Source organism: Bemisia tabaci, chromosome 2 (assembly GCF_918797505.1).
Source record: "Bemisia tabaci chromosome 2, PGI_BMITA_v3".
Lineage (NCBI taxonomy): Eukaryota > Metazoa > Arthropoda > Insecta > Hemiptera > Aleyrodidae > Bemisia > Bemisia tabaci.
In genome coordinates this window covers 65,273,525-65,295,684 of record NC_092794.1, presented here as the reverse complement: position 1 = coordinate 65,295,684, position 22,160 = coordinate 65,273,525, and the positions used below count along the sequence as shown (strand labels likewise).

Here is a 22,160-nt window from a genome sequence, read left to right as displayed (position 1 = left end):
TGAAAAAATTTATGAGTGCCAATTTTAGAACAATTATTATATTTGAATTAATATTTACATACAATGTGTTATTAAAAAAAAGACATATTAAAAATTAAGATCAAATTCATTAAAAAGAAAGTATTTATATATTTATAAATAATATAGATACAGTAAAACATACTTTAATATCTTTCTTTAATAGTTCACTTGTAAATCTTGAATACAGACTGATAAAATCGATTCCACAATAATTCAGATAGTCCGACGTTTTGATTTCGTCCTATGCATACCTCTCATTACTCAAGATGATTCTGTGATTTAGTGAAAAAAGCAAAACTGGATTTTAAACTAAGCGGGGTCGCAAAAGTAAAAACTGATTCAAAATTAAAAAATAAATAAATAAAAAAATTATTATACTGATTCTGAGAAAAAGAAAGTCAAAACGAAATAAAATGCAAGTGTTAGTCGGCGAATTAATTCTCTATTCCAAACACAATAGCTTCTCACGCTAGCTTTAATTTTCTGCAAACAATTGATCCTGCTATTTTTTAAAATTTTTGTAGAATTTTTTTTTAACATCAACATAAATATTTTTTAACTTTCAATTGTAAATCTTTATAGCCTTTTCTAAATAGTTGAATCGCGAGCGCTTCGGTGCCTTGTTGTGTTCTAGACCCAGCCAAGCCTTAGTGCTTATGTTCCCTAAAAATGAAAGAAAAAATAAATGCACCTTTAGTAAGAGACCAGAAATATTTTACCGACTAAAATAAAGCAGTCAGGAGAGAAAAATCTGAGCTTGTCTAAAAAGACAGTTTTTAGCAAACTATGTTTCAATGATGAGGGTTGCAACTGGGAAGAGAGCAAAGACTGTCCCATTAACACTAGGGTTAGCCTCTTTTGAGAAATTGCCAAAGGTATTAAAATAAAAATTGTAGAAACGTATTTCATTAGCTCTCTAACAAACCCTCATTGAATTCATTTGGTCAAAAATTTACTTCTTTACTTCGTCCATTGGTTCATTAAATAATGCAAGACATGTTCTCATTACAAAAATTATTTCAGAGCATAGTAGAAATTTACATCATTGAGTTATTAGCGTGAATAATTCATAATGAATTCAGTCGATTCAAGATAACCTCAGAAACTCTGATATCTTGCACTACTTCCATTTGCATCGAAATATTTGGAACAGAGCTTTGTAAAAGGTGATTCATAGATCATAAATCATGGAATTGAAAAAATGATTGGTAGAAAACTTACCTCCGACGATGGGGTGTCTCCATTCGTTCAAATTGATAGTTGTTTCCAAATCTTCTATGCATTCTGGTATGCCTTGGGAAACGATCATAAATTTAAACTGGAAAAAAAAGGGAGAAAAAATTACAACACAATAAAACAGACTGCAAAATGAGGGAGAGTGATAAGAAGTTTTCTGTTTCAAAAATACGACCTTCATGACTTTTAAAAGTCCTAAAATTTGGAATTTCTACAAGATGTTAAGTTTTCTTTTAAAATAAAAGAAAACTTTTTCCCCCTCACACTTGATTCCATTCTGCCTATTTCAGAAATTTTGCAGGGTACAGTTCTGATGATATGCTAGAAAATAGTTAAGGGGGAAATGCACAAATCAGAATGATGGAAGTGATTTTATTATTGTGGCACAAACCTTTTCAAACTCCTTCTCTGGAATTCCTAGTTTCTTGATTAGTCTATCTTTTATCCTACTAAACGATTCTCCCTGGAAACAAAAAATAAAGACAATTAAATCAACTTGCAAGGAAAAGATTCTGAGATTTCAGAGCTGTTGCAGGGCCCACAAAAATTGAACGTATATTTTGTAAAACTTAGCAAGAAATACATACGATTTATTCGAGGCGTAAAAATCATAATACTTCTCACTAGCAGTGGGGTTGCAATCAACAGCTGTAACATCTGAACCTACATTGATCTTACGGGCCTAAGCGCCAAAATTCAAGAATTGAGAAAAACAGGAAAAACTGTGCCATTTGGCTTGCGCTAAATCTTTAAAGCACAAAAATTTGCAAGTCTCAAAAAGGCCTGTTGAAACTGGGCTCGAAAGATTGAACGCAAGCTGCACGGCACAATTTTTTCCTATATTCTCCAAACTTGGATTTTGGCGCTAGGGCCCTAGCGCAAAATAACAGTTCAACTGTGGATTGTGGCTGAGACAACACTGTGATTATAACAACTATGGCTGCAAAAAAATTTATTTTTATGAATTTAATGAAATATGCCATCGAGTTTCATTTTCATGATTCATTTTCATTAAGTCATTAGCGTGCATGTTAGGATGCTCCGGTGGCCCGGTCGCTCCCCCTGTCAGTCGCTTGCAGTTGCCAATGGGTGGGATTTTTGACGCTCCCTTCCTGGCACATGCGAACAGTAGATGCCAGAGTGCGGTTTCCTCCTGCTTTTGAAGCAAAAAAAGAAGAAAAAAAAGGTGCACATATGCCACTGAAAGCAAGAGACTTAAAAGCTGAAAACCGTTCAGTTTACTTTGAAACAGCATTACATGACCTCCAAATGCACCTCCCTGAATCAGGGCGAAAGCACAGCTAAATTTATCGTTTTTCTAGGCGAGATCAAAGACACAAAAAATCAGGGGAGGGGAGAGAGAATTTCTACCGAGATGAAATATATGAAGACTTTAGGAAGATAAAGGGTCGAGCTTGACATTTTTTTTTTCAAGATAATATTATTTCTCATCTTAAGGGGGCATTGTCTCTCACACATGATACAAAATTGCCTGGCCCAATGGGATAAAACCAAATATTTTCATTCAGTCAGGCGAAAATAGAAAAAAAAAACCATTTACAGCAAAACCCCCTTGTATTCTTAACCACTTATTTCACGTTCATCAAATGGAGACACATTCTAAGCAAGTCTCATTTTATTTCCATTTATTATACATTTATTTTTTATTTCAAGTTCTTTTGAAAACTCACCTGTTTGACTTTTAAGAAGAAAGGTATACCGAAGACAGAGAAAACATCTTTACAAAAATGCGCAACAGGTATCAACATCTCATCTTCAGCAAGATTAAGTTCTTCACGCAATATTTCTTCGATCCTGAAAACATAGGGAGAAAACAGTTGTATATTCTCTATATTATGAGAAAGTTTCAGATAATGAATAAAACTCACCTCCATCAATGGTTCTTTAGATTCTTGCTGACATGGATTACCGTGACATTAACTTCAGTCATAGTTTAGAGCTTGGACTATTTTAATTTTGAAGAATTCTGATTTTTGATGTAACGGACCAGTTCAGCCCAGGAAGGACTGGCCCCTTAATAGTTGGTTTCAACAGTTTTTGGCACGAGAAAAACAATGAGCATATTAAAATTTCTTGAAAATTAAATTAGTCCCCTTGGAGAAGTAATGGTGTGTTTTTATGGAAGTATCACAATTGCATTAGAACAAAAACCGATCCAAAGGTAATTCTGCAGGCAAAATGGCAATAGTATCAACTTAATAATTGATGAACCAACTTGATGACCAAATTGGAGAAAAGGTTTGTCTGAATAATCTTTCAAGTGATGGGCACCCACTTGATTTTAAATTCCTTTCTGCAGTGCTTTGCCTCAGGTCTAAATTTAAGGTGACCCTAAGTTCCAGAACCTGGGCACATGATGATTGAGGCAGAATTAAGGAGGGTTCCCGAATAAGGGCCCATAGTAGTCCAGGTATGCTTGTTTCTCCAAGCAGCAGCTATCTGGACAAACGACAGCTTAGTTAAGACCATCGTATTGCTATCTACATGTCCAGATGAGGCAAATTAGAGAAACAAACTCGTCCATGATTAATGAGCACTTCTTTTGCAACCCTCTTTACTTATAAATTTACCTTAAGTAAAGAATTAAAAAAATTAGCAAGGTGATAGACAAAAATAACATACCTATAATTTTTGGCCTGATTCATAACTAGGTTTTCTATTGGGGTGTCTTCTGGTGGACCAGGTTGAATCCTATTTGTAACTATTTCCACTAACCTAAAAGCAAACACAAATAAAGTCAATAAAGAATTTTTCCAAGTTTAATGGAAGCAAATGGCTCCAAGTTTAATGGTAAATATTTACAGACTTGAAACACTTTGATTATTCACTAAAAAGTTTGATGGACAGAAAAAAATTATATCAGAAATGGAAATAATTTTCAGTGTATTTTGTGGAGGTGAAAATAGACTGAAACCACTGCAATCTATAAAATGTAAGCTTTGGACCTCCAAAATCGGATGTAAGTACCACTTTGAGGGCATAAAATGAGAGTGATAGCCCTTTAGACATTTCTTCATATAATACATATGTGAACTTCTATTCATGCGTTTCTCAGCCCAGTTATTTGCGTCAGAATTCTTTGCTTAAATGATACCAAACCTACAAACTAACCTATTTTTTTTAACCTTCTCATGATTTTGCATTGATCCCTCTTTCCTCAAATGATCTTAAATATTTGTATTAAAATGTTTTAGTTGTATTTGTTGAGCCTTTTGAAATATCTTTCAGTGAAAAGAAACTGGAGCAAGTTCTAATTTTCGAAAGTGGAGGCGAAAAAAGGAAAAGGGTAAAATTTTCCCTAATCAATATTATGGATAACTTTGGAGCTTCTCGGCTAAAAGTTTGAGGAAAAGTAATTTTTTCATAAAGCACGCTTGGTATCAAAGTAAAGCATAACTGACTGAGCCACCCCCTGGTGACAAGCATTGAGGGTATTGAATGGAAAGAACTAATACGGATTGTCATATAGAGATTCTTGGACAAAAAGTTACAGGCAAGTTTTTTTTTTAATGATAAATTGTGGACGAAATGCATTCAATTATTGATTTTGGGGTAGATTCATCCTGATTTTTGGAAAAGACATTCATTGGCTATGCTGCATGAGTAAGGAAGTAAAGGGCTGTTGGTAGAAAGATCACTCCTTAAGGACAGCTTCATTTAAGACTCATTAGGACATTCTGAATTGTACACATGCAATGAAGTTTGAGATAGATGAACAACTCTCTTTTGAGACTTGATCCCAAAACTTAGTGATGAGAAAATTTCAATTCTGCTTGTTTGTAAGAATTCTGGATCGCCATGTGTTTCTAACACATGCAATATTCATAATATTCTGATAAAAAATCGAATTCAGAAAGTTGGTATTAATGTTACGCATACCAGGCTTCCAAAGTATATTTTAAAGAAGAGGGTTGCACACAAATACAACATACCTTAATTTACCAGACCCAACTTCTGGATTTAACTCGACTACTTTCAAAGCTTCATCGAGCAAATCTTGAACGGTCCCTGTTTTGTTGACATACAGAGTTAGCTCCTTTTCTTCTTTGTATTTAGGGCCTACCCATGAGACCTAAAACAACAAAATTAGAATTAATATAGCTTTAGTAAAAAGGCTATTAAATAGACAATGAAAGTAAAGATATACCGCAGGAGCCTGCAGATAAGTAGCATCCCAGATTTTTAGGGACCAACCTCCCCCTCCCAAAAATAGAAAAAAATTGGCTAAGTAATGCGTTAACCTTCTTGCCATCACTTGACAACACCGCCTTAACTGACTTCCATTTTGTCATTGGTAGAGTTTGTAACTGCATCCTCTCTTCTAAAAATTCCCATCACTGGCAGAGACAAGGTCAACAAGTGCTCTCAGTTGTTCTCACGTTAACATTCTCGAGCATCGCACAGAACCGACCAGGAATGCTAAGTCGTACTTTGGAGCACCTAGAAAGGATGCAAATTCTTCAAGCATCATAGGTAAGCCACACCCCTATTTTAAGCTTGTCGGATCTGGCAAAAGTGCAGCTCACCTGCAGGTGCATACGTAACCCTATGGGTGGAAACATTTGGAACAGATTTGTTTTTTTAAAGGACTCTTTGGATTAGACGCCAACATTTTTAGAACAGGATCTTGCTACTTTCAATTGTGCACAATGTCATTTGAGTGGAAATAATGTAGAACAACTTTGCCATGGATAAGTTAGTATAAGTTACAGTTGTGTAATTCATGTAATCCATAAAAAATATGGTGCTTGATTAGTATAAATTTGACTGAGTCTTCGATTCCATAATCCTTTTGTTTTATTATTACAGAGAGTGTCTACAATAGAGCTAATTTGAAACGTTTGCACCAAAAAACAAGGATGCAAAAACAATAATGAGAGGTTGCACAAAAACCACTGTTAATTAATGGATTATTTCTGCTATTTGTTGATCGTACCTTGAACTGTTTTTTATTTTCCAGCTCATTCAGAGGTATAGACAATTGCTGATAAAATATTTTTTTGGGTGATTTTGCCGGCGGCTTGGAGAATACGAGATCTTTTAAAGTTCCTGCAAAGTCATACTGAAGAGCATTGCCAGGCATATCCTTGTAACTGAAACAGAGAAAGAGGCAATAGGTAAAAGAAAATCATATTAAGAATAAAATGTCAAAAATTCAAACCAGCCTAATGAGATCTATTTCATAGGGATATATTCAAAATCGAAAAAATGTTTGAAAGTCAACTTATTATATTTCTTATTGAGGTGCAATTCCCAAAAATGTCAATGTCCTAGATGAATTCCTGCACATACGACAGCATTGCAAGTTTAAAACTTTGAAATGCTCGTTCTCCTTAGATGGTGATGATAGTGAACGTATTCTGTGTCAAATTAGGTTTTAAAGGAGAGCATTGTCGATCACTCGGGAGAAACACACTCAATTACAGTCTAATAATGGATAAAATAATAAGTGTCCCGTTGATGTAGATTTGCAATGATATCATTCGCCTCATTTATTTTAATTGCCATTTTTTTTCTTTTCTTTTTCCAGAACAGAAAAACATCACAAGGGGATTAAAGAAAAAATTTAATCTTTTTTTAATTGAAATTTTCCATTTAATGTCATACTTTTAAAGTTCCATGGCCATGGGAACTGCTGGCTTAAAATTTCTGCATCCTTTAGCCAGGTGCTTTGACAGTGCAAAATGTTGAAATTTTCTGCTGAGAATTTCAGCTGAGATGAGGACCTGAAAGTCCAAAATCGACCAAAGAATGTTTTACTTTTTCAGGTTTCTTAGTAAAGCTGAAATGGTTTCTATTGTAATAAACTAACTTACCCTTGACATTTGAAGAATTGCAACCGATGCTTGTCAACACCAACTCTGCGTGCGACTTCTTCTACCATCTCCTCATATGTTGTCCTCATCCACAATTGAATAGTGAAACCAGGGTCATTAGGGATTGATTTATCACAGAAGGTCACTTCAACACGGAAATCTCTGCAAAAAAAGGGAGGAAAACGTGATATTTGAAACAAGCCAAAAAAAAATAAAAAAAATTAACAAGCGATTTTCCAAATGACTGCAAAATCAAGAAATTTTTTACAAATACTTGAATACTGCAACTGAAATTTTTGTTAGAATGTTTGCACAATATTAGATGGGGTAGAGACAAAATAGGACTCACTTAAAATATTCTCCGGGAGTTTTCAATTTATACTGCGCCTCCACAGCAGGGGGTTCTTTCTTTTGAAATACAATGATATCTCCGTCCATGAGCTCTTCAAGAACCTGAAAAAAGAAATTATAAAAAATTTAAGGACTTTAAATTCAATTTGGTAAACTTGGTGACCGACAATGTCTAACATTTGACTTTTCTTGCAAGCGTAAGGAACCTTGGGCTCCATTCCTGCGAAATGATCTTGGCAATCAGTAATGAGCGAAAATTGCATTTTTGCAGCGCTGTTGATCCCTGGCCTTACAAATGGATGCATGGAAACATTTGGCCAACGACGCTGACAGAACAAAAAAAATGTTCACTGAAAATATTACGGGCATGCGGCTAACATTACTCCATAAAAGCCCCAAGAGTCAAGCCCTTAGCAGCCAGTGTGTTAATTTTAGTTCCATAATTAAAGAATGAGATCCACTGCAGGGGTGTAGAAAGTTCTTAGCTTTCCCTCTATTCCAACCAGCCATCTCATTTTAAAAACCCTTCTTTTTCCAAAATTTTCAAAGCTGTGTCCTTCAGTCAAAAATTGACATGATTCAACAAGAAACACTCAAATTTTTCCATGATTATAATGCAATTGCAGGCTGGCTTTTCCATTCTTTATGCAGTGGCCAGAACGATCATGATTGTGTGATAGGGAAATTTTGCCTGTATAAGTCAGAAACCCGCGGAAGCCGGCACAATCGTCCAGTCCCGGCTGTCTCCCATTTACCACAATGCTAAAAAACCCGGATAACTCGGAATCGCGTAAATCAGAAACCCACCTAAACCAATACAATTGTTGGTCCCAACTGGAATAAATAACCTTTAAACTTGGTTTTTTCCCATTTTGCAAAGTCTACCTTCGTTTTTATCTCAATTTGTTCATTTTTACTTCTCACTTTGCGATCAATTGCAGTGCATTATACAAATTAAGACTTGTGAAAACAACCCTCGAGTTAGGTTGTCATAATGGACCACTAGATAAGGTACGAATTTCAGCATTCTGATACATGTTTCTTAACCAAAATTTTACGTAAAACACGATGCACACAACGAAAATTACCGAAATTAACTCCTTACGAAGATATTTTATGATTCTTAATGCGTGAATTCAAACCACCCGCTCATGAAAACACAATGCTCTACGTGATTCACATCGCGCGCTAAACGTTATCATGACAGTCTCTGCGATATAAAAATCTGGCAACCTTAATCTTGACGCTTTGGCTCAGTTATAGCAAATTGCTAATAGTTTGAACAACACATGATGGGAAATGAACATTGCTCGATTGAGAAGCTTGCTGAAACCGTTGTAGTGGGCGATTTGATTCACGTAGAGTTTTGAGTTTCTTGTGAGCGGGCAGTTCAAATTCCTCGTAACCAATGTGAAATAAAAACGTTAATATCTTTGTTAGGAGTTGGTTTCCATAATTTTCGTTGTGTGAATCGTTTTCCACGTGAAATTCTGGTTAAGAAACATGTATCAGATCGCTTAAATTCGTACCTTGTCTAGTGGTCCATTGTTGTGAAATGTCTTGCCCGGAAATTAATGTTCAGTGATTGAACTTGGTACTTAAGCGATAAATTTTTTAACGACGGCTTAAAAGCAGATTTTCAAACACAAAACAAAAACCATAATATGTAAATAGTGAATTCACCTTTTCTAACGGAGCATCAAAATTAGTAATAGGTTCCAGAAGACTAGGTTTCACTTCTTCATAGATATGCAGTTCTGTATTTGGAGGGAAACCGGCTCTTTCATTTAAAATTGGAATTAAGTCATCTGAAAACAGAAGTAATAAAAATTAGGTGAGAGAACAAGAGAGAGAAGACATATAAAGCTTATATCAGAAGCTTTTGGCCGATGAAAATTATGGACAAGTATTCCATTAGTGAGAAAAGTTAGCTGTGAACTATTTGTATTATTGTAAGGAAATTCAATAGGCGGAAAAAATGTCAGAATAGGCCGAAACTTTGCTTAACGTAGAACACAACTTGATGAGAAAGAGGGAGAAACTCAAATGTTCTAAAAAACCATCCATCAATTCAAAATACAGCATGACAATGATCGGGATATTTAACAATATGTTACCAGAAATTTTAACTTTGCTCTTCAGAATCTGTTTCCGTGATTTAACTTCACCACGTTCCTAAAAAATCAGGATCAGACCCCTAGAAGTAAGGGATGTTCTGCGGAAGCGCCTCATGGCATCTAAAAATTACTTCAGCCTAAATTTCTATTTCTCTTTGCATGGTTTCTTGGGTTATCGTAAAAAATCTCCCTTCTAAAAATCGCAAGGGGCAGCTAAAAATTAGGCTTCCTGGTAAATAGCTTTTAAAATTTTGGTGTGATTTTAAAAGAAATGTCTCTTTGGGGGAACAGAATAATCTAACTAATAATAACTAATAAAATAAGCTGACTAATCAATCATTTTTTGATGCAATCAATCAAGGTATAACTGTTGTCGTTTTTTTTTTCCATATAATAAAGTGATAAAATGTTCAAAATTGATGACGTTTCCATTACTACGCAGTTTTCAATCAGTGATAGCTATACGTAGGAAAAAGAGGTGAGTGAAGATTGATAATGGAACTTACGCATTTTTTGAGAAACTGGTACGTAATAATGACCACAGTAGAATATTTTCATCAGCTTAGGGTCGTAAAGTTTAAAGAACAACAAAACGTCCTCATCCTTGTTGTAGGGCGGAAGAGATGTCAGGCCTGAATCAGGAGGAACAACTTCAAGGAAAATATTCCATGGACTTTGGTTCTCTGATAATTCTACAACAAGACGATGCAAGTCATGCTCCAGTTCGATAAGGTTTGGTCTGCAGGTTTGATTAGTACGGTAATTGAGAGGCCAAGGTCGAATTTGTTCGAGGGGATATTTCTGTGAAAATAATGATAGCAAAATCAATGAAATTAAATCAACACTGTAAACGTTAAATACTTGCAAGTCAGGAAAAAAATCTATTATATTCAGGAAAGAGGAATGGAACAGAGACAAATAAAACGAAATGATGAACAAAAAAGAACAATCTCAGGGTTTCCATAATTTCTTCACTTTCCGATTCCCAGACTTTTCTTCGACTATTTTTACTTTTCTATGAGTCAAACATTTTTGGAATCCCTTACTTTCCTTAGTATTTAAATAAAATTTTCATTTACAATTTTTCTCCTTTGAACGACTTGAACTAACTTAATACAAACGCTGCTAGCAAAATTCCCCGACATTTGCTATTGAATTCCCTCAATTTTCTAGGTTGCCATACATTTTCTGACTTCATCTTAAAAATCAGTGGGGAGTTTTAATGCTTTCTTCTTGAGAAATAAGGAATCACTTTCCAGCATACCATGGGGGGAGGGGATTAAAATTTCTTGTAAGATAGGAATGAAAAAATTACAAGACTTGATTAGTACCCACAGTAATCTTTGTATCACTTTTTTATTTTATTTTTTCTCTCTTACGACTAAAATTTCCTAGGATTTGAGATTTGTCAAAGGAAACATGGAGGCTTGTACAATATTTTTTCTTAGCATGACAGTATTCAGCGGCATCCAGATCACTGATTATGCTAAAATAGAAGTGGAAAACTGTACAAAGAAGGCACAAAAATCATCAAAAGCAGTGGATTGGAAGTATTCTGTTTGAATAATCATTTCCTTGTCTTAGGATCCGACTTTAGTGAGGAGGCACAAATTATTAACTAACTCCTCTTACCAATAGGCCAGTTGCACTGGAAACAGTATCGTGTTTTGATGCTTGATTCTTGTAGATTAGCTAGAAATAAGAAGATCCGTCTAAGCAGCAACTTTCTACGTTGAATATTAACGGGTATATCGTCCTTTGAAAAGTCGGGTTTTCGGCGTCATCCACCACGATAGTTCATAACTTGGTACATACTCCCGCAGTGGATGACATCATAAATCGAGTTTTTCAAGGCGCAATATCTCGCTCAATATTCAACATAGAAAGTTGCTGTTTGCACAGATCTTAATTTTTTTAGTTGATCAACAAGAATAAAGCATCAAAGCACGATTTTGGGACCAGCCTAACTGACCAATTGACAGTTGATCAAATAACAAGCATAACCATCATTGAATGGAATTTGTATAAATAGTTTAAAAATACTTACAAGCGTCTTAGATAAATGATCTAGAAAATCTTGGAGCGTTGTATTTCTTTTGACACGGAAAACTCTGTACTGAGCATGTTCAGGGTCAAAGAGATCGGTCCCTTGATGACCATCAAAAGCGTCTTCCAATAATATTTGGATCGTCATATACAAGTGAGCTTCAGTTCGCTCCTTTCTCCTGATCTGCTCTAACCGTTTCTCTTCTGCAAGCCTCTCCGAAAGCTGAAACAAAATAATGGCAAGCTGTGCTCAGCAATTTTTTTCACAATTAGCTCTACAACATACTTCCTCTACAATCTAATTAGCTGTACAACATTCTTTCCGTATTTTTTCTTACTTCAACAAACTGGTTTTCTCCAAATCATGTTCAAAGCATTTCATCATACATGTATGCTTGACTAATATAAGTTCAAGGCTATCTCTTCTAATTTTTTCCTCTATTTTTTTCTGAACAGATATCACCAAATTTATTTTGCCAATGGGAGGATTAAACAAGAAAAGAAAAAAATTAATGACAGGAAAATAAACAAAAATTAAGAATCGCAAGGAAACGTCCTCCTTACCTCTTGTGGAATATCTTCTTCTGTAACTTCTTGTAAAACATTCTTTAACTCAGAATCTCTGATGTAAACTAACATGTAGGCATTCGTACAATGTTTGACTGTCATGATTGTGTCATCGTCATGTCCTCCAAAGTTGTTTTCTATTGCTTCTTTTTTCGTACAGCTCGACACAACATCATCATCAAACTTACACCACTATAACAAACAAAACCAAGTTCATTTAACATATTTATACGCACAAATCATGCTGACTTCCAAAATTTTTAAAAAAGTTAACCGTTAATAGAAAAATATAAATAATATTAACTACATTTGTGCTGCTACTACTACTTTACACTAATGAATCACTAAACAAGGTGCAAATTGCGACGGTATGACAAACTTATGTTTTCTCATCAAACATGTAGAACACGATATTTGCAATGGAAATTATTGAAATCAACTCCTTATAAAGATATTTACTTTTTTCTAGGCATCAATTCAAATTTTTTGCTCATAGAAAAACCAAGATTTACTGCGTTACATCGCACACCAAACATTAACATAACAGTCTCTGCAGTATGATATTATAACTACTTCAATCCTAACACTTTGTTCACATTTTTTTTTACTTTTAATTTCTTTCGGTCCGGATGATTTAATTTGAAGTTTGCTTCTTGTTAGTGCTTTTTCATTAAAATTAATATTGATAAATACCTTTCCATCACCACGAGGATTGATAAAGACAACATAATGTCCACCATGATTATCACCACTGTGAACTAACACAGCATGTAAGGTGTAGTCAGCTGGAGTAGTCTCTGGCTTGTGAAGGTAAGGGTTAAGAGAGACTTTCTCGGTAAATTCAAACCTGCAATAGGAAAATGGACATCATTTTTAGATGATGATCAAAAAGAAGTTACAAAAATATTCTGACTTTAACTGAACAGTAAAGGAAAGCAAAATCAAATCCGTAAACAATTTTGAAGTACAAAAATATATATTGTAACAATATTTTGTTCAAATCAGGGGTACAAAAATTGCGCAGAGCATCACATGTGAGGTAAGACTGGCGATTTAGGGAAATTTTTAGAGAGTAATGACCTTGAATTGGAAACTTAGAAAAATTTGGAATTGATTTTAATTGAATTGAAAGATTCCTCCATGAGTAAATGTGCCTGATCTGTGTCTTGGAATGGCCTGCGAAGGGTTCCAACTTAAAAATTAGATTTTAGGAGCTATCTGGGTAGGCAAGACTAATTAAGAAGAGCCATTCACAATTTTTCAAGCACAAAATGATTTTTTACATATGTGCTCATGGTGTGTAATTGCTGCCTTAAGAATTTGCATTGGGTTGCGGCTAACTAAAAGCTGGAAAACTGGATCTGCTCCCTTGTTACAAATCGGACGATTCAGTTCGCAAGTCCAAGACGAATATAAATATTTTCAATACTATATTTAGCACAGTATTCAACTGTACAGCTGAAAAAGTCCCAATCTTAGAATAGATTTACAAGAAAGAAAGATGAAAAATCTTACCTATCATTAAATTTCACTGAGCAATCAGTGACTGGGTCATACTGAAAGCGCATGAGGTGTAAGTGAAGGACAGGTGGAAAAGTGGCAAAAATAACTCCTTTCTCCGCATCCTGAAGGCCATGCTCACCAGCATCGTACTTGTTATCGCCCTCCAAGACTTCGGGATTGACATAATCTTTAAAAGATTCTGTGATGTTCTTTTTGCCTTTAATGTTCAACTGAATGTCGTAATAAGTCTCTTCTCTCGTTGAAGAGTAATCAATATTTTTACACTTAATGAAGGACATCATTTTTCCTTCAAAGAGCTTGGGAACGGTCCCTTCTACACATGTCCCTTTCATTTTGCTTTCAAGTTTATCTAAAAGCACTCGAAGGAATTCTTGTACATCGTGTTGCATGAAGGAATCTAGGGTCTCCCAGCCAAATGATTTGGTCAATTTTTTGGTTCCAACTGGTTTATCACTGAACTGAAGCTCATGGAAGACTCTTTGTAATGCAAGAGCTACACTTTTGCTACTGTCATCACTTTCAGTTGGCATTTTATAAACAGCCTGTAACATGAAAATAATACGGTTCAAATTTCTCCTTCAGATAATAGAACATTTGACGGTTACAACAGTTTCTGAGTTAATTACCATGTGATTTTTAAACAAAAGTGCAGGAAGTTTCTAGCTTTTCCATTTTTCAAATTGGTTTTTCTGTTTTGAGAACTCTTTTTTACTGAAAATTTTCAAACAGATTAAGCTCTTCAACCTCACTTAAGAGGTACCCTGATTTTGTATTCAACTTGCGATTATCACTGCTATTTTGCAAATGAGACACTATTATTGCTCTGATGTACACAGGCCTTCCCATTTTTACAGCTTCCCTCGTTTTTCATGCAGTTGAAAAGTATCAGTGCCCCTATTTTTAAAATTTAACATGTTTTATCTGAAAACCTATCAAATCATACCAACATTGTTTAAAAAATTTAAAAATCAATGGGACAATTGCATAATTTGCATTAAATTCATTCTCAGAACGTGCGTAAAATGAGAGAATGCCTGCAATTAGCTCTCAATTAAATCTTAGCTGTCAACTGGGCTTTCAAAGTTGCAAGATTCCAATCCAGTTTCAAATGGAAAAATTTTGCTCCGACAGATTTCGTAATGTCACAAGAAAAATTGGCCACCATGCGTCGTTTTAACTGCATTTGTTTATTTACCGTTTGGTCGCAAATGTATCAAGAGATTATGTATCTCAATTATGCTCTACACTATTATTGCTGTTAAAAGTTGTTGCCGCCCCCCCCCCCCTCACTTTTGAATTCTTTATTCTTGCTTTTAATCACACAATGGCCATGTTGCATTGAGTTCAAGGTGGTTGATACCATAAATTTGCCAACAACTTCATAAGCTTCAGGCCGATGAGAAACATTCTTCTTATAACTTCAATAAAAAGCCTCTCATCTTATAAGTAAAAAAAAAAAAGCTGTTCTGAGCATTTCTAAGCTCTACAACTCATATCTTGCTGAAATTTACATTGGAGCACCCATTTCCAAGGAATTTACAAATTCTAGCGACAGCCCAATTCTCAAACATGAAATGTGAAGATGTATTACCTTTCTCAACTGATTAGTGAAGTATAAAGTTTGGAGTAAAGAGTTCATGTAGCAAGTGGCACCTTGGTTCTTCAGACCTACATAACCAGTATGTTTCTTTGAGTCCCAACTGACTCCATGAGGAGCTTCTGCAGCAACATGAACCTGCAGAGTGGACAGAAATATAAAAAATAAAAAATTACTAAACACTTTAAAAAAGGGACGAATCGAACCGAACAATGATTGAATGGTGTCAAGCTGAGTAAATTATTACCATCTTAAAACATGAGAAGAGTAAACAAATTCAAATAATATTCATATTCATAAACTTAATTTGTAATAATGTCATTCCATAATAGAAACAGGCACTCATTTGTTTAATCCCAAACATTTTCACGCACACATTGATATAGGAATGCTGAAGAGGAATTTTACATAATAAAACACTATATGGTTGATTTGTCAGAAAAAAAGGTACGGCTTAGTAAAAGTAAAAGAAAACATTACCTCTAGAGTGATCGAGTCATCTTTGATATAGCCTTTATCAGGATCTAACATGTCATTCCAGACCATGAAGTGACTAAAGCCCCAATCATTTTCTTTTGAGAAGAACAAATGCTGAATTTCTGGAAGGAGGGGGAAAACAAAAGGATTAGTAAAACAAAATAAGAAATTAATTAATTAATTTAGGAAATTTAAAACAATAAAAAAAATTACTTAAAAATCGATCGTGGTACACATCCCCATTAGGAGTGTGCAGGGTCCTTTCTGTTTAAAGGGGGAGAGACTGGAGATTGTAGAATAGTGGTCAGAGGACACAATTACAGGGATTAAGGTAATCCCTTAAACATGAGAAATACAGGTTTTGAACGAAGTGTCATGTTTTTGTCAAACTTTGGTTCAAACACTAAATTCAAACACAGTCTATTTTCAACCAGGCAAGATTGGTGATACAGGGAAACGATAGGGGAAAAAAGCTGCAGAGGGTTGGAAGATTGATCCATTCAGGAGATGAGCCTCCTTAAATACTTACTTCTTGAAATAGGCTCTACTCCTTCTTTCTGTGGAAGGATTTTCAGTTCAGCAGCTGCAAAGCAACTCCACGAGGTATTTTCTGATTCACCATTACACTGGAAAAAATAAGTAAATAAAGTAAGAATGCATGAAGATTAGGACTAGAAATTTTCAGACAGCTGAGCTACTATCAAGACCAATCCACACAGGTCAATCATTGCGCAGCTTTTTTGAAATCCACTCCCCCGCCTGGCCATAACTCGCAGCACTCAATGCTACGTCACAATGGGTGCTCCCATAAGAAATACATTGCAGGCACTCAATACTACGTCACTGCGCAGTAGAGTACCAAAACTCGTCCCCGGGAATGACTGACCTATGTGGATTGGTCTTGACTACTATAATCATGGGTTTTAGGAAACCCTTGCCTTTGCAGCATCTCAAAGACAACACGATACACACTCAAAAGAGACATTCGACTCAGAACTCTTGAATGGGTGAGAAAATAAAATGTAATCGCAAGCTATTCAAACTATCATCATTATGATCTTTATGAAAATAAGTACTATTTTTTTCCATTTACCTAGTGCTCAATTAAAGTAAAAAATCCAGAATCGATCTTGAGGCCTGCCTTAAGTAATTATATGGCAACCTTAAAGGACAGAGACAGGGATGCAGAAACTTCCAAGCTTCCATATCCTTGCACCCTTGCCAGACGCTTTTCCATATTTTCCTGATCCGCTTTCCACAAAATTTCCAACCAATGTTGAAAAAAGCGCCCTGATACTTCTTTTTCCCTCCAACTTGCAACTTTGGATCTTTGAAAATTTGTCTCTCCTTCCGTATTTTTACACGGCTGCCCAGGGCATGATCAGACATTTATGGCATTCCTGAGCTGGAGTGCAGAAAATTTTATAATGCTGATCTTTTCCTGCAATCTCACATTTTCGCCTCGTGGCCAAACCCACACTGCTGAGAGGAAAAAGATAACAAACCTGTAAGAAAAATCCAAGTGATTTCTGATTCTTTTCATGCATTTGCGTGCTTCGCTGCATGACCATTATCTTCCAAGGCAAGTTGCGAACATAGCAGGGAGGTGATAGCCTTGATTCCCTGAGTTCACTGACATTATCCACAGTGAATCTAAAAGTTGCTTCAGATCGCGCTTCATCTACAAGAAAAACATAAAAATAAATAAATAAACATAATGAGGAATATGATGATCATAACAGATGGAAATGGTCTGATTTTTCATTTGTTTTCTGCAATAGCATGGATTAGAGAAACATGTTAACATGAGTATGAGGTCACCAGAATTTTCTACATTTAGTTAGTCTTCAGGATATAATAGTTAAGACATTGCTTCACACAGATTTTAGCACTGCATTAAGTAAGACTCAAAGAGGAGGTTGTAAAATTCTCCCTTAAAAATCCTTGTTATTTCCACCCCCTCTTTCCATCCCTGGTAAATGCATTCAAGTCAGTCTAGAGTAATAAGTGTGGTAGGTTTTAAAGCTGACATCAAAGGGCATCAGATTTTGAATGAGTTTTAATATAAACTTTTTTTGTACATATAGCTCTACATATAGACATATTGATAATCCTTTCTTTAGAGAGAATAAAGGTTGAGTATTTAGGTGACAGGTGTTGTTGGCAAAAATAATGAGTGACTTGAGTCAAACATCATTGATTTCAATTCATATTATTTATTGATCGGTAGAGAGGAAAGCAAACGTACCTTCTGCCATTTCGGCGTCCTGGGATGAAGAAATAGTATTTATCAGTTCTCCGTTCATTCTTCTTTCAACATTAGTCATTCCAAAGTTATAATTTTCTTGAGAATTCAAATTTGTACCAATTTGCTCATCAACTGGAAAAAGAATGAGAGCCATTTTCATTATTTTTAAGGAGGCTGGATGCAGATAAATGAGAATTATTTTTGCCCTAAGGAGATATGGAAACTTTAAGTGACAATTCATCATTTTTCTGTGAAATCGACAAAAGACATATTCTAAAGTTTGGGAGAGTGGAGCACCTGTGGCCAAAGCCATTTCAGGTCGTGGAAAACTTTTTACCTTACACATACACAAGTTGTACCTTGAACATGAGGTCACCTATTTTTTTTTAAAACAGAAAAAAAAAAAATTCAAAGGAACATCATGTTTTGAACTTCACTTATAACCGGTGATCATGTAATTTCATCCGAAGTACTCAAACTACAACTCCAGTAGGAAAAACACAGTTCTTCTGAGATTTTTTTTCAGCTGTGCCTATGTCTCTCATGAAAAATCTATGAGTTCTACTTTCTTCCAGACTTTTTTTTCATGCTATTCCTCTAAAGTTGGGAAAATATAAATCTCAATTGCTGCATAAGTAAATATGGAAAAAGTAAATAAAAATGACATCAATTTTAATTTAGTTGCAATGATTGGTCACCCTAAAAAATAATAAAAAAAAAAAATCGAGTGATTGCAGATCAAGTGCAAGGTATTGCAATTTCACCCTCAATAAATGTTAGGACTGGTATGCTGTGATGGATGTTAGAATTTTTTGTCAGCATAGTTGGTATTATGAAGAAAAAGGTCTTCTGGACCGAGTATTGACTTAATGGATATTCTAGGACTTCATTTCATTTAGGTGTATCTTACCGATACTAATTTTCTATCAAAATTAATGCTTTCAGAAATGATTTGTCAATGTATCCAATTATTTTCCAAAAAACAGTTCACACCAACATTTTTCATTTTAGAAACTATTAAGATAATTTCATGACTTATAAGAACTTGACAAACCTCTCTTTGCCACAGTCAATCTCATAGAGAAAAAAAGGGAGGTGTTTGCATTTCGGGCATCTTGGAACTTTTTTGATGACGTAGGTCGGTACAGCAATGTTTATCATCGATTTTCTTGGAAATGGTGTGATTTATGGAAAAAAGTCATTCTATAATAAGTGCTTGAAATTATATCATGAGTTGATTTAAGTAAACAAATCGGACACTATGGTCCATTTTTCATTTTTAGAATCCCGGATTTTTCTGGCCAGGTTGTACCGACCTACATCACAGGGTAAACAAACCTCAAGATGCAAACACCTCCTTTTTTTCTCTATAAGTCAATCTGGGTTGCACAAAATGCTTACATTTAATTTGACCTTATTTTCTAATAATATAAGATAAACAAAAACTAATAGAGAATAGAATTAAGAAGTACCATACTGTTAAGTTCTCATTTAATATGAAGGGTAATGGAAGAAAGAATAAGTTAGTTAGAATGAGGTGGATAGAATGAACGAAGTATTTTCAGCTAAAAAACTATCTCACAGTGAGTGATAAAATCATGGCTTCGTTTGATCTGAAAGACAGTGGGGATATGTACATACAGCAATGCTCAAAATCTTTGGTTCAACATCAGAATGTTGAAAGCACTTCTTTCACTAGGACTGCACAAGATTTGTATAATTAACAAAAGTGTAACGAGTTTCATTTATATAGATTGTTAAGTGAGGTAAACCCACTCTTGAGGATAGTTCGACACGGGAGCATGCAGAAAACAGTAGGATTCAGAAAATAAAATGTGTTGGTTTATGTCGTGTACAGCAATTTAAATGTTGTTTTCATTGAAGTCATCGATTTATCAAAGTCCAAAACATTCATGAATTTTGCTCTCATCCCGTTCTAAACTTTTGAAACTGAACAAAGGAGCAAGATAAACAGCAAGGGAGAGAAATAATATCTGATAGTTGATAAAAATGATACTGATAGTTTTTCTGGGCATCCTTTAAAAAAGGACTGATGGGAGGGACTTTAAAAATCTCTCATGGAAACTAACTTGACTGAAAATATTACCATGAGCCATCGGCAGTCTATTTGTTGTATACTATTGCTGCTTTGTTACTATTGGCTAAAAGGGAAGTGAGAAAACAGGGGCATTACGCTCAAGGGTAGCAGCTGTTAATGCAAACGATTGAAATTTTTCCCTCACGAAATGATATAGCCTACCAATTTCAAAAGTTAAACGGATCATGGTCTAAGGTATGAACAAGCAGTACTTGACAAATGATCGGTTGTGGAGCATAGAAAACTGGGACCAAACAAATTTCCATTCAATACATTTAAAGAAAACGAAACAGATGCACCTAAAGTAAAAAATATTCTCTCTTGGGTAGATGAATAATTTTGATTAGTTGAAGTTTGTGATGATTGAATGGTCGGCACTAATTAGTGAGAGGCTTCCTTTCCTCTCTTTATCAAAACGTAATGTTTAACTCAAATGTGTTATATTACATAAAGCAACAGAGCAACTGGAAGGAATGAATAAACTTAGAGGAACTGATGAAGAATGCGACAATTCCAGCATTTGATATTTTGCTTGGACAGGTAAAGTCTTGAAGATAAGACCAACAATAGATGCTACGATGGAAGAGGTCTGAAGGGAAAATGAGATGCGGAAAATGGATACACTGAAATTATATTAAGTAAATAAAAGAATTGGATCTCAATGAGAATGAAAACAAACGACTCAATATAAGAGAAGAGGATTAGAACAATGCCTACCTACTCAGCATTTGATGATAGCCTCAATGATTGGGTCGTACGGGCAAATAAGGTCAGAAGATTCATGATTCACTGGACACTTTGGAGAATATACTTTGTAAGTAGTTCCCACATTAAAAAAAGGTTCAATCAGCACGTTTTGAGGAGTTTTAGATTAAATAACAGTGATATCTGCTAGGCTCAAGAAGGAATTTGAAGATAACCTAAAAACTTCTGAACAAGATGAAATGCATTTTGGTTTGTACACGAGAATAAAGAGCTTTAAACTCTAAGTAATTAAGGAAGAGGCACGAAAGTCGAAGAAAAACAATTAAAACGTGTAGAAAAGTCTCTGACACTGCACTAGATAAAGTAGAGTGATTAGGGATTAATGAAAAATTAGGCCAAAAAAGCGAGATGAATTAGAGGCAAGGAAGGAAGAAAAAATAAATATTTTGTACATTCCTAGTTCCGAATATTCCTACCTTCCTGAGTGTCCATATCCTCCACGTCATTTTGAGTCTCACGATCAGCAATCATATTCTCATGCTCACTAATAATAGATTTCATTCTGTCCTCATCTAAACCTGGACGTTCACGAAACATCAAATATTCCATACGCCGACGACGCGAGAGTGAATCGTAAGAATGGCGATCCATACTATAATTTACGTTTAATATACCGGGCTTGGGCAACCTCGTTGCTTGCCGCACTGGGCGCCCAAAAATTAACGATAGCCGCCACCGACATTAATAATGGTTCAAATTTACCTTGCGTACCCCCAAATAAATTCACAAATTGGGTACCAAACGCTCAGGGGAGCGCAGGATTATCAAAATGCCGATGCCGAAGAATAACAGGACTTCCGGGGAAAAATTGGGGGATTCTGCAAAATAAACAAGATGGCCGACGCGTATCACCGCTACATTTGTAAACACGTTGACGCTTGCGCAAAAATGCTATTTTTTCGTCGTTCTGCGCCACTTTCATTAACCGCGGCAAATTCAAATCTTATTTGCTGTCTGAGAACGAGTATCCGTCACTGCAAAAGTTTAAAAATCTCTCGTTATGTTCTACTTAGTTAAACAAATTACTACACTAAAATTGAGGGGCTTAGAAAACAAGTCGGATAAGAGCAGTTTTTTGGGAGAAGAAGAGTTATTATTAATGATTTAAATTAAAGCTAGTCTTAAAATATCTTCTGTGAAAAATTCATTAAGTATACCTATAGGTACCATTTTTCAAGAACCATTTTTTTTGGTTGGAATTTTGAGAATAGTTTTACTTTATCCTTTACATATATCCGGGGGGGGGGGGGGGTTAGTAAGTTCAATCTTTCAAATA

At 35.2% G+C, this 22,160-nt stretch overlaps 1 protein-coding gene across 4 annotated transcripts; it reads right to left on the bottom strand.

Moving 5' to 3' along the window:
• Nucleotides 1-105: 105 nt before the first annotated feature.
• Nucleotides 106-21,734, bottom strand: Usp7 (Ubiquitin-specific protease 7). Of its 4 annotated transcripts, none has more exons than XM_019058233.2 (21): nt 21,587-21,734; nt 18,022-18,153; nt 17,279-17,454; nt 16,303-16,399; nt 15,777-15,895; nt 15,291-15,434; nt 13,691-14,241; nt 12,869-13,022; nt 12,173-12,367; nt 11,610-11,831; nt 10,069-10,363; nt 9,129-9,253; nt 7,444-7,547; nt 7,095-7,256; nt 6,215-6,371; nt 5,211-5,350; nt 3,901-3,993; nt 2,949-3,072; nt 1,649-1,720; nt 1,243-1,339; nt 106-684 (listed from the first exon to the last, which is right to left on the bottom strand). In XM_019058233.2, exons 2-21 carry the CDS (start codon nt 18,098-18,100, stop codon nt 584-586), a joined length of 3,207 nt encoding a protein of 1,068 aa, XP_018913778.1. In that variant the 5' UTR covers nt 18,101-18,153; nt 21,587-21,734; the 3' UTR covers nt 106-583. The 4 variants fall into 4 exon arrangements, with proteins under 4 accessions (XP_018913778.1, XP_018913774.1, XP_018913777.1 ...); XM_019058229.2 differs by having other exon boundaries at nt 21,301-21,703; XM_019058232.2 differs by lacking the exon at nt 21,587-21,734 and adding an exon at nt 20,837-21,239.
• Nucleotides 21,735-22,160: the final 426 nt, after the last annotated feature.